General features: G+C 41.3%; 1 protein-coding gene across 3 annotated transcripts in view; it reads left to right on the top strand.

The window, feature by feature from the left end:
• The window catches only part of LOC125466244 (KAT8 regulatory NSL complex subunit 1-like), a 252,498-nt gene that overhangs the window by 203,503 nt on the left and 35,933 nt on the right, over positions 1 to 13,062 (top strand). For all 3 annotated transcript variants that reach the window (XM_059638630.1, XM_059638628.1, XM_059638627.1), the window contains exon 7: positions 3,014 to 3,179. In XM_059638630.1, coding sequence (XP_059494613.1) covers positions 3,014 to 3,179 — 166 coding nt within the window. The remainder of the gene's footprint in view (positions 1 to 3,013; positions 3,180 to 13,062) is intronic.

The following is a 13,062-nucleotide window of genomic DNA, read 5'->3' as shown; positions in this document are numbered from 1 at the left end:
CGACTCTTAAACTCAATCCCCCTGTTAATGAAAGCCAAAACACCATATGCTTTCTTAACAACCCTGTCCAGGGCCCCATATCCTGTTTATTATCTGTCAACCAGGTATCCCTGACTAGCCCAGATTAACAGCACCAATCAAGGATCTCATAGTCAGTGAGGTCCACCTGGTTCCAAATCACTGAGCAAAATCAGGAAGAAAGATAATTACCTGAATGGTGACAGATTATGAAAGGGAGAAGTACAACAAGACCTGGGTATCTTTGTACGCCAGCCACTATAAGTGAGCATAGACGTGAAGAAAGCAAATGATATTTTGGCCTTCAATGTGAGAAGATTTGAGCAGGGAAGTCTCGCAGCAATTGTACAGACCCTGACTGACACTATACTTGGAGTATAGTGTGCAGTTTAGTCTCCTTACCTGAGGAAGGTTGTTCCAGCTACGAAAAGGATACAGCAAAAGTTAGCCAGGCTGATTCTTGGGCTGACAGAACTGATGTATAAAAAAACTTGTATCAGAAATCTCTCCGATGAAAGGCCTAGGCCCGAAACGTCAGCTTTTGTGCTCCTGAGATGCTGCTTGGCCTGCTGTGTTCATCCAGCTTCACACTTTGTTATCTTATGATGTATGAAAAAAGCCTGGATTGGTTAAGATTATAATCAATGAAGGGGGATCACATAGAAACTCATGAAATTCTAACAGGACAGATAGAGTTGAGGAAATGGGAATGCTGCAGACATACTTGGACAGGCTAGGACAGTAGACAAAGAAGTGGTAGATGGAATGCCATGTGTGAAAATCCTTGTTTATGCATCTTGGTGGGAAGAATAAAGGCATAGATTATTTTCTAAATGGGAAAAGACTTCAGGAATCTGAAGCATTTCTTTTTAAAAATTCATTCACAGGATGAAGGCATCGCTGGCTATGCCAGAATTTATTGCCCATCCCTAATTACCCAGAGGGCAGTTAAGCATCAGCCAACTTGAGCTTCCTAGTTCAAGATTCTCTTAAAGTTAATATGCAGGTTCAGTTGGCAGTTAGGAAGGCAAATGCAATGTTAGCATTCACTTCAAGAGGGCTACAATACAAAAGCAGACTTGTACTGCTGAGGCTGTATAAGGCTCTGGCCAGATCACGTTTAGAATATATGTGAGCACTTTTAGATCTATGGAACGATGTGCTGGTATTGAAGGGAGTCTACAGTAGGTTTACAAGAATGATCCTGGGGTTTTGAGTTTGTCCTGTGGGAAGAAGCGGTTGAAGACTCTGAGTGTGTACTCAGTGGAGTTTAGAAGGTTGATGAGGGATCTGATTAAAACAGCACCCAGAGGAAACCAATGCAGACACAGGGAGATTGTGAAAACTCCACACAGACAGTTGCTCAAGGCTGAAATTGAACCTGGGTCCCTGGCACTGTGAGGCAGCAAAGCTAACCACTGAGCCACTATGCTGCCCAGAGGTAGTAGGAGAGACTAGGACTCAAAGGTTTAGCCATAAAGAGAAAGGATGACCCTTTTAAAACTGAAATCAGCAAGAATTTCTTCAGCCAAATGGCAGTGAATCTGTAGAACACCTTGCTACGTAAGGCTGCGGAGGCCAAGTCATTGAGTGAACCTTCTGCGTCCCCTTAGTTTGCAATTGTAGTTTCTACCTGACAACTGTCATGTACATTTTATTTTCTTCTTTATCTTAATTTCTGCCTCTTTTCATCCAGGAAGCTCTGCATTTACTTGTCCTGTTTTTCCTCTTTGAGGAAATATGCCTTGACTCTATCTGAACCATTTCTTCTTGAAGGTAGCCACATATTCAGATGCGGTTTGTGTTGACTGAATATGATCTACATAAATACTCAGACTGTCAGGAGTGCACTTGCTTCTGGTCTTATCCAATCAACTTCTGTTTTATTCTGTCTGAATCCTTTTGTCATCAACCAGTAGTGTACGCAAATCAAGGATTAACCCTTTCAGACTTAAATACATAGGGAAGGCTTTTTTTAAAAAGTGTTTGAATCAAACGGTTACGAGTGTGCTCTGGAGAAGATAATAAACAATGAATATGGCAGCAGCTATGAAGTTTGAGGTTAGACAAATGGGCGATCATAAAGTAGTGAGAATCTTTCAGGAGCAAAAGCATAGTAAGAGGCTTTGACATAGTGAAAGACAGTAAGGATTAAATTCCTGTAGAGTCTCTTACAGCCGTAAGATGTTGTAAAAGATCTTTGAAATCCATGATGTACATTTGAAGTTGGATTACAAAGAACAAAGAAAATTACAGCACAGGAACAGGCCTTTCAGCCCTCCAAGCCTGCATCCACATGTTGCCCATCACAACTAAAGCCCCATACCTTTCTGGGGATTGTATCCCTCCATTCCCATCCTAATCATGTACTTGTCAAGACGTCCTTTAAATGTCACTATTGTATCTGCTTCTACTACCTCCCCTGGCAATGGATTCCAGGCACCCGCCACCCTCTGTGTAAAATAAAAACTTCTTCACACAGCCACTCTTTTTAAAATAACAATAACTTATTTCATGTGTTAAAAGAAGAATGTTTTATTTTGCCATACCAAAGGGATTTTTGGATACGCAAAGGTATCCATTGAAAAAATCTCCTTTCATGTGCCAAGTCAAGGTATGCTTCATTTCACATGTGAAGTGAAAAATATTATAGCAGGCATGAATGCTAAAATAAATTATTTATTTTCTTAACACAGGTTTTTTTAAACCTCATAATTGATACAAACAAGATTGTAAGTGACTCCTGGAAATTTTGCAGTGTTAATTGTCTTAATTCATTTTACACAAATCTCTTTAGCACTGCGTCAAGTTGCGTTGTTTTAATATTATCTCTTCTACATCTATGGTAGCATGTTAAAAATATTTTTGGCTTGTGGATATTTTTGTTTCTGATGGTGACCCATATCCATGTATTCTTTGATATTGGGACACGTGAGAAGATTTGTTTCCAGTATCTGTGCCAGGCCTTGATTGTTTTACCTGTGCCTGTTTGCAGACCCAGCGCCCTCTTGCAGTGCGATGTAACTGTGATGTCACAACTTCTTGCATTATGTGTGGATCCAAGAATTCAGAGTCATTTGAGAATTGCTACGACGTGCCCATGTCAGAGCGGCTCGCGTTGTTGGACCCCTGTCTCCACCCGGTCCTTTCAGTTTCTGATGGTAAGTTTCGTGACAGCTGTGGATTCGTTACATTTCCAGCATTATGAACATGGTTCTATGGCATTTTAAGATGTGACTTCACAGCAAAGGGATTCTTGGCTTAACTTGTATATTGCATTATGCACTTCTGTGAATGTATTGAGTTTAAACTTCTGATTTAATTGCACAGTAAGTGTTTCAGATTATGTTCTAATTATACAGCATAATGCTACTTTTCTTAAACAGAATACCTTGCACATCATCAATGTGTTAATTGCATGTAAATTGCAGGTGTTGGCATTTTAGTTACAAAGTATATGTTTCGGCTTCCTATCTAATTCCATGTATATTACAGTTGCATGCTTTGTATCCCATTGCGTGTTCTGTTTATACACCCTGGATCCTAATGAATAATTTAACTGCACCTTTGTAGGTTGTTAATTCTTTTTTGTTTTGCATCAGTCACCTAAAAGTACGTATCCTCTTTATTTTCATACACAGCAGTGAGCTGCCTTTTTGAACCAGTACCTGACAGTAGTTTTGTGACAATCCTCAGTAATAGTCAGATGCACTTATCCCTTGTGCTGCTAGTCAGGCTTATTGTTAAAATCTGGTACAATCTTGATTCAAGTTACATGTTACTCTTCGTCTGAAAGGAGTTCAACTCCATAAGCAATTAGGATTTATTGCAGTGCATTGAATGAGCATGTCAGCTGATGTTCCTCCTCTGCACAATGCTGGAGTCCTGCAGACCTGGAAACAGCTACTGCTGCTTGTTTGGTAGTTACACGTGGATTATTGTCACAGGAAAGCTTCAAAATAGAATTTTATCAGCCAACTAGTGATTTTCTGCACGTTAACCCTTTTGAGATTCTCTGATTCATTGAGGAACACAAGATATTTTGCCAACCCTTACATTTTGATTCTCAATTTTGATACACCTCATAACAGGAGTTCTGAATTCTTGAATTTGGATTGCATCAAATTTAATTTGGCCTCTTAATCTTGCTATTGACAATTTGACTGACCATTTGCACCTTTTTTGATCTCCCAGGGATTAGAGTATTTGAGCTTTTAGAGCTTGTTGTCTCTTGCACCATCAAACTCCTGTTATCTCAAATAGCTGTCTGTTTTCTTACTTGGGTTCAGTCCCTTTCACCTGTGACCGTTGTGCTTGTTAAGGTTACCTCTGGTTGCCTCCTGTAAACGTTTAAAAATTCTCGTGCTTGTATTAATATCCTCTTATGTACTTCTTCCTCATCTCTGTAATTACCCAGATACCCCTGTGAGAACTGTATTGTCTCTTGAAGTTTGACCTCTTGTGTATTCTTCATTTCCTTTGCTCCTCTTCTGGCATAGATTCCTGAGTCTTTTGCTCTGCTGTTCATTGTCTAATTATTTCAGTTGCCTTCCTGCTCCTCCTCAGTACAACTCTGTCCAAGACTTTGATTGTTTGTGTTAATATTTCTTTATGTAATTTGCTCAATAACACTCATTTGGAATTTTTTTTAAGTGAGTGCTTGGTGATTTTTAAATGTGCATTATTATTGAGACATCCCAGCACAGAATAAGTTATGACATGACTTAACTAGGATCAGTGAATGAGTAATTATGCTCTACTGCTGTAGGGGTCACCACACAATGTGTAGATGTACAAGAATGCCAGTGAAATTACAGAGACATCTGCCTGGTACCCAGAGAAAGCAAATCACACACTGAACTTTAACAAGAACTGAAAAGAAAGAAGTTATAATTTTAAATTGCATGTTAACTTCAAACTCCCTGACTCCCCAGTGCACAAACATGCAATCTCAGTCACAATTAAAACAGACTAAACATGAATCATCTAACAGATATAGCATGGGTAGAAAATTAATGTAGATTGTGTAAACCAAACTTGAAATCAAAAGCCCAGGCCACTATGTGGAAAGTCATTTTGTTGCCTCTGTTCTTAAATTTTGTAACAACAAGGTGCTGTTGTCTGTAGAATGAATGAAAGGATGATGATCAATGGTTGATCAAGTATTTGGGTGTTTTTTCCCCCCCCATGTGCTCTTTCTTCTTCAGCCTGACTGCAGGCTGCATGTTTTCTCACTGTAGACACTTTTAACACTATAGCTCAACCAATCAGAGTTGTCAGATAAAATTTTCTTAACTCATCAATACTTGGCGCTATTCAGTATCAACCTTTCTGTCTCTTTACTTCCAAACCTCGTATGACATGATTAAACAAGCTGCTTTTCATCAGTGTGCTGGTTGATTAAAGCCATTATTGGCTTTTTTTAGTTGTACTGGACCATGTGCTTTAAGTTTGGCTCCTGCAATCTTAGAAATGAGACTTGAGCCATCCACTCACCATGCAAGCTTGACACCTAAGTAGGGAGCATCAAAGTTTTGCTGTGGGATAATCGTTACCTGGATCAGATCACTGCTCACTACATCTTGTGCACTGTCTCAAAATGACCCCATAGTTACCACTTTCGACTGAACACTTGTTTTCTCAAGTTGCAAAACTTTCCTGTTTTTCAATTGGAGCAGAATTTCACGAGTGAACAATCCATCCATTTACTCCCCTGCCAGTCTTTTCATAGGGTCATAGAGGTCTGCCGCACAGAAAAATCCTCTTTGGCCCATTGAGTCAGAAGCAACCACACAAACAGTCTAATCCCATTTTCCAGCACTCAGCCCATAGACTGGTATGCCTTGACAATGCAAAGAAACTTGTGTAAATATGCTGAGGAAAGATACTTTGTGTCCAAAAGTTCTACTTTGCACTCATCAGGACAGACTGCCAAATTTACAAGGGAATGGCGGTTAACATAGAAAATGTAGGTGTGAACTATTGGCCTCTACGTATTCATTTAATTCGAAAAAATTGTAACTGCATGCTCCTTTTTCATGCAGAGTGCATGAAGTGAGCCACTCATGGACTACTACGTGGCAGCAGCATGGAGCAATTAGCTTTGCCAGAGTCTGAAACCTTTGAGATAACCTGCCTTTCAGAGCACTCTGAGGTAGATTCAGTGTTTTCAGGTCTGCAAGTGGTAACTATAGGCATGTTTTGTCACTGTGCAAGATGTAGTGAGCAGTGATCTGATCAGGCTAACTATTATCCCACAGGAAAGCTTTGATGCTCTCTATTTTAAGTGTCAAGCTTGCATGGTGAGTAAATGGCTTAAGACGTATTTACACAATTGCTGATGGACCAATCCTATGACAAATGGCTCAGGGAAGATGGAATGTGTAGGCAGTTGTAAAAAAATCGATAGCGGTTTCTCATTGAGGAAATCAAACCCAATAGACTGTTCTATTTCAAAGGCAAATTTGCGTGGGATCGAGCAGATTAAGGTGTACAAGGAAATTTTCACGCACAGCTGCAGATTCAAATATAGCAAAAGTATATTTGTATGTAATAAGAATATACAAAGATTAGGGATCGCTGCATCCAAAACATGTTTCTCGTGTAAGCCAGTGGAAATGTTAGCGAGAGCTGGCTGAAAACAATGATAGTGCCATTGCCATTTGGGCATTTGTGGTTTCATTAAAGCTGAATTCAACTATTCAAGTTGCTAAGCATGCGAGTTAAATGAATACAGATTTGAATTAATTGGATAGATGAAACCAGCCATTTCATGTTTTTAGGCAGCTGCAATAAGAGTTGTTTTATTCACTAATAGAATGTTGCCATCAAATCAAAACTACTTTCTGCCTACAGCGTCAGTGAGGAATGTGTGAAAATTTCAGTTCCGGTACAATGCCAAGTATGTAGGCTAAACATCACTACAACTGGTGAACTGCATGAAACAGGATGTCCCACCGGCTGCTCACAATAGGCAGAGTAGTGATGACGTTCAGCTGGCCCATCTCTGCAAAGTTCACAGCTGAGTCTCTGAAATTGACCAGTGCTTGCTGAAGATTTCTGAATGTGCTTGGAATTCCCCAATGATCAATTTAAGGTGCAGTCAGTATGGCTTTATTTTGGGGACTGGAACTGCTTGTATTCATAAGCAGGGACCTGTCCAGGTCAAAGAAATGAGTGAAGACAATTCATTTTACTCTCCTTTCCAAAGGCTATATCAAGCATTCATAAGAAAAGTCATGTCACTCAAAACTGGTAGTGTTAAATGGAAAATGAATAGAGGAGAGTTTGGATATTAGAATTAAGGAATTGTTCTCATCATTGTATAACAAAACAATTTGTTATCTCTGATTGTGGATTGTCAAATTTAAGTAGAAAAGTGTGTTGATGATATCCCCTCGCCCCAGCTCAGGGCCCCTTTCTCCTCAACCTGCAGAGGACCTCTGCCCTTCTTTGTCCTCAGAAGGATCCACACCATCAGCAAACACTTTTTCTCTGCTCTATCAGACATCAAAGCATCTGCAGTCCTTACTGTCTCTGAGTCATTTCCAGCCTTACGTCACCACTGCGTGCAGGCAATTATTGCAGGCTGAGAAGGTCATGCCTCAGTTTCTTGGCGGATGACAGCAGAACCAGAAATAAAATAAAATAGAAAGTAAAGGCACATTGATGCCCCTACAGGAGTTGTTTGTTAAACATGATATCCCTCCAAAACGTTAAACTGCATGCATATCTGTGGGCTAAGTCTCCTGCTGTTTTTCCCCATCCCTTACTGCTCTCCTGCATATGTTCTCCTTCTCCCACAAAAATAAAAGCCATTGGCCCTACTTCATGCATTTATTTGGAACTCATCTGCTTTTCTGCAGAAGCAGTTTCAGTTGGGGAGCAAACTGAACTTGGGACATATCACGGATGACTCAGCAGGCCAGGCAGCATCAGAAGAGCAGAAAAAATGACGTTTCGGGTCAGGGCCATTCTTTAGAAATGAGGTGGGGGAAGGGAGCTCAAATAAATAGAGAGTAGAGGTGGGATGGTGATGGGTGAGTGCTGGTAGGGAGTGGTGGGGATTGGACAGTGAGATGGGAGGGGTGGATAAGTGCGAGAGAAGATGGACAGGTTGTATCAGGTCAAGGAGGCAGGGATGAGAGGGAAGGTTGGACATGGAATGAAGCCGGGGTTGGGGAGATTTTAACACTGGTGAATTTCATGTTTAGGTCGTCGGGCTGTTTGCTCCCGAGGCAGAATATGAGGTGCTGCTCCACCAGTTTGCAGTGGTGTCATTGTGACACTGGAGGACACCCAGGATGAACATGTTACCCTGGAAATTAAAATGGTTTGTGACCGGAAGGTGGTGGTGTTTGTCATGTACAGAATACAGATGCTCTCAAAAACAGTCCCTTGAGTGTACGCTTGGTCTCACTGATGTAGAAGAGGCCTCATTGGGAACAGTAGACCACATTGATGGATGCGCAGGTGAACCCCGTCTAATATGGAAGGTTTCTTTTATGCCTTGAATGGAAGTGAGAGGACAGGTGTAGAACTTACTGCGGTTGCAGGGAAAGGTGCCGGGCGCGGTGGGGTGAGTGGGGAGTGTGGAGCAAACAGGGAGTCGCAGAGAGAACCGTCCCTACAAAAGGCAGATAGGGGTGGGGAAGGAAATATATCTTTCGTTGTGGGATCGGATTGTAGCTAGTGGAAGTGACAGAGAATGGTACATTGGATGTAGAGGTTGTTGGGGTAATATGTGAGGACAAGGGGAATTCTCTTTACTTTGAGGGGAACGGGATGTGAGGGCAGAAGTGTGTGAAGTGCAAGAGATGCACTTGAGGGCATTTTCGATCACAGTTACGGTCCTTGAAATAGGAGGACATCTCAGATGTGCGGGAGTGGAACTTGCCATCTTGGGCGCAGATGCGGTGGCAAATAGATGTCAGTTTCATAGCAGTCACAAGAGATGGAAACAGAGATCCATGAAGGAGGGAGAGGTATTGGAGATGGTCCAGGTGAATTTGAGGTTAAGGTGAAAGGCATTCGTAAAGTTGATGAACTGTTCAAGCTCCTCATAAGAGCATGAGATAGTGCCGATACCATCATCAATGTAGAGGAGGAACACGTGGGATATATAGCCAGTGTATCAGCAGAAGAGGGACTGGTCCTATGTATCCTGCAAAGAGACAGGCATAGCTCGGAGTCATGCAGGTGCCATAGCCGCCACCTTAGTCTGTAGGAAGTGGAGGAGTTAAAGGAGAAGTTGTTAAGGGTAAGGAAGAGTTCAGTTAAGCAGTTGAAGGTGTCGGTGGAGAGTGAGAGGATCGCGACGTTACGATGTGTCTCTTATCTATTGGGCCCCCCACCTGGAAAATAATCTGTAGTGCAAAGGAAATATCAGAATTAAGATAGACACTGATAGTGTTTTCATTTGGCATAGACATTGCACCACAGGGGAGCGCCAGTTTGTCCTTCGACCCCATGCCGGTTCTCTGTGCAGTTCTCCAGGAAATGCCTCTGCTCACTCTTTCCATGCCACCCTGCAGTTTATTTGCCTTCACTGCCCCCACCCATGTAAACGACAAGTTCCAGATCATTCCCGCTCACTGCATCAAAAACTTGGAAAGGAACATTTGCTGCTTCCTGCCTGCCTTTCAAAAGTCTGTGGCTGAAGGTTGTTCTCTCAGCAAGTTTTGAGAAGATTTGTAGCTCAGGTTGAGGTTCTGGATGTGAGTTTGCTCGCTGAGCTGGAAGGTTAGTTTTCAGATGTTTCGTCACCATTCGAGGTAACATCATCAGTGAGCCTCCGACAAAGCGCTGGTGTTATGTCCTGCTTTCTATTTATCTGGTTAGGTTTCCTTGGGTTGGTGATGTCATTTCCTGCATTGGTGATGTCATTTCCTGTTCTTTTTCTCAGGGGATGGTAGATTGGCTCCAAATCAATGTGTTTGTTGATGGAGTTCCGGTTGGAATGCCATGCTTCTAGGAATTCTCGTGCATGTCTCTGTTTGGCTTGTCCTAGGATGGATGTGTTGTCCCAATCAAAGTGGTGTCCTTCCTCATCTGTATGTAAGGATACGAGTGTTAGTGGGTCATGTCGTTTTGTGGCTAGTTGATGTTCGTGTATCCTGGTGGCTAGCTTTCTGCCAGTTTGTCCAATGTAGTGTTTGTCACAGTTCTTGCAAGGTATTTTGTAGATGACGTTCGTTTTGTTTGTTGTCTGTCTAGGGTCTTTTACTCATTAGCTGCTGTTTTAGTGTGTTGGTGGGTTTGTGGGCTACCCTGATGCCAAGAGGTCTGAGTAGTCTGGCAGTCATTTCAGAAATGTCTTTGATGTAGGGGAGAGTGGTTATGGTTTCTGAGCCTGTTTTGTCTGTTTGTTTGGGTTTATTGCTGAGGAATCGGTGGACTGTGTTCATAGGGTACCCATTCTTTTTGAATACGCTGTATAGGTGATTTTCCTCTGCTCTGCGTAGTTCCTCTGTGCTGCAGTGTGTGGTGGCTCGTTGGAATAATGTTCTAATGCTGCTTCATTTGTGGGTGTTGGGATGGTTGCTCCTGTAGTTCAGTATTTGGTCCGTATGTGTTGTTTTCCGGTAGACGCTGGTTTGAAGTTCCCCATTGGCTGTTCGCTCTACTGTGACATCTAGGAATGGCAGTTTGTTGTTGTTTGCCTCCTCTTTTGTGAATGTTATGCCAGTAAGGGTTGTTCTCTCAGCCTGTACTGCAGCAGAAGTATAATTCTATTTCAACCAATGTTGCTGAAATCACTTTGGTGTAGACCTTTTCAGCATCATCCTAGCACACCATCTGGTGACTGCAACATGGAATTGCAGTGGGCAGTCTGTGTCCCTTCTTCACCGGGAGCAAAAAAAATAGGACCTGTATTCAGCCATTGGTTCCTTGAGCCTGCTCTCCATTCAACAAGGTCATGGCTAATTTTCCACCTGGATCCCACTCTTCTCTCCGAGCTATCACATGTCACTTATTACCCGAAAGCCTTGCAATCTGTTTTAAATAAACAGAACCGTTGATCATAAACTCTTACTGCAGAATTCCAGTTACCATTTTCTCCTTAGCTCATTCTTAAAAACAAACAACTTAATGTTCTGATACCATGGCCCAGTGTTCTAAATTCATCAATCAAGAAAGGGCTTCTGCCATTTCGAGCACATTCAAGATTTTCTTTGTTGAATTTAGGGCACTGATGCAAGGGAGAAAACTTGTCAGCCATCTGGCCGGTATTTAAATACATTTTTGAAAGTTGTCTGAAGTGTGATGAAATGTGCCTTAAGAGGGATGTGTTCTGTCCTGTTTCTCTTGAGGATTGTTGTTAGCTTGGTGACAAGATGTCTCCCCGTCAAGCAGAGTCAATCACTTTGGTTTTTGTAAAATTAGACAAAAAGAATGTTGGGCTTTCAAAGACCCAGGGTTTTATTTTTGCTTTCAGCTGCTGAGGTTGGAGAAGATTCTAAATGCATCTCTTGCGCTGCATTGCTATAGAAAGCTTGAGTTCTGTCTCTACTAGATTCATTCTGTCAGTGTATCGTTTCCTGAACAGGAGATAGCAGGCAAGGGAAGGGTGTGTTTATGGGATGCTACTGTATTGGAACAGTGTTTAAATAATATACTATTGTAAATAATAAATAATATACTATTTTGTAAGTATTTTGAGTTAAAGTTATGTCAGTTCTTATTCTCGTTTGGTGTAAGAATAAAGTGTGTCTTGCTTGAAGTCTAGTAGTTTGACCAGTTGAGTCACACCTAGACCGCAGCACCTTACACTTGCCTTTAAACAAGGTAAAGTTAGGGTCAAGAACAAAGTTGCCGGAAAAGGTCAGCCGGTCTGGCAGCATCTGTGAAGGTAAAAAGAGTTAGCATTTCGGGTCCGGTGACCCTTCCTCAGAACGGAAGTTAGGGTGTAGACTTTCTCCTTGACCTATTCTAAGGAGTTTTGTTCTGGTTACATAAAAGGTTCTTTTAGATTTGCAAAAAGACCTTGACTTTGCTGACCATTCACACATCAATGTATTGGACATATACCAACTTGGACATTTTCATAATTTTTTTGGTAGTACTGCTCATTTAAGATTGCAAGAAATAATAGGCCATTAGAAACTGAAACCTGTTTATCATTGAAAAATATTACCGATTACTTCATCTGTCAGCTCCATTTTCACTCCCATTTTATCAGTCTCAATCTTGAATATACAAAAGGACTGAGCAGCGCTGAGAGGTACAGGATTCTAAAGATTTGCAATCCTCTGAGTCTAGAAACTTTTTTCACATCTCGATCCTGAATTGTCACGCCCTTGTCCTGGGCCTATGATTCCTTATTCCGGCATCATGATGGATCTGAAATGTGTCTCTTTCTCTTAAGAAGTCCTGCCTAACCTACTGAATGTTTCCAGCATTTTTTGTATTTTTTTGATTTTCAACTGTTTTGCTTTTGACTCCTTGTTCTATAGTTTCTCAAAATCTTCGATTTCAATTACATCGCCCTCATTCTTCAAAAATATCAGAGTTTAGGACATTATATTTAATTGTCCTCCCATCCCAGCTAGCAATCCACTAAATCTCAATTGCATTGTCTCTTAGGCAAGTGAATTCTTTGGTAAGTACAGAAGCTATAACTGTACACATTATTGTGGGTTTGGTCTTTCCAAAGTAATGTAAATTTGCTGCAAACACCTCCTTACTTTTGTGCTTCAAATCCTTTAGAATAAAGATCAACGCTAATTTTCGATTCTAATTACGTAGTCGTGTATTAGTTTCCCATATTCCTTGTACAAAGACCCAAAAATCTCTGAAAGCAAGAAATCAAAAGGTTTCTATCATTTGTTTTTTTTATTGAGGTGGAAAGGGTGAATGGTGTAGTGGTATTGTTGCTGGACAAATAATTCAGAGACCAGTGTAATGTTTTGATGGTTGGGAATCGAATCCTACCACAGGAGATTGCAGAATTCGAATTCAATAAAATCTGGAATCAAAGTCTTATGACAGCCATAAAAATACCATTGCTTGTCATAAAAGCCGCATGCAGATCACTAATGTCCT

This window comes from Stegostoma tigrinum, chromosome 31 (assembly GCF_030684315.1).
Source record: "Stegostoma tigrinum isolate sSteTig4 chromosome 31, sSteTig4.hap1, whole genome shotgun sequence".
In the NCBI taxonomy this organism is placed as follows: domain Eukaryota; kingdom Metazoa; phylum Chordata; class Chondrichthyes; order Orectolobiformes; family Stegostomatidae; genus Stegostoma; species Stegostoma tigrinum.
The sequence above is the reverse complement of the archived record's forward strand: the minus strand, read 5'-3'. Positions and strand labels throughout refer to the sequence as shown.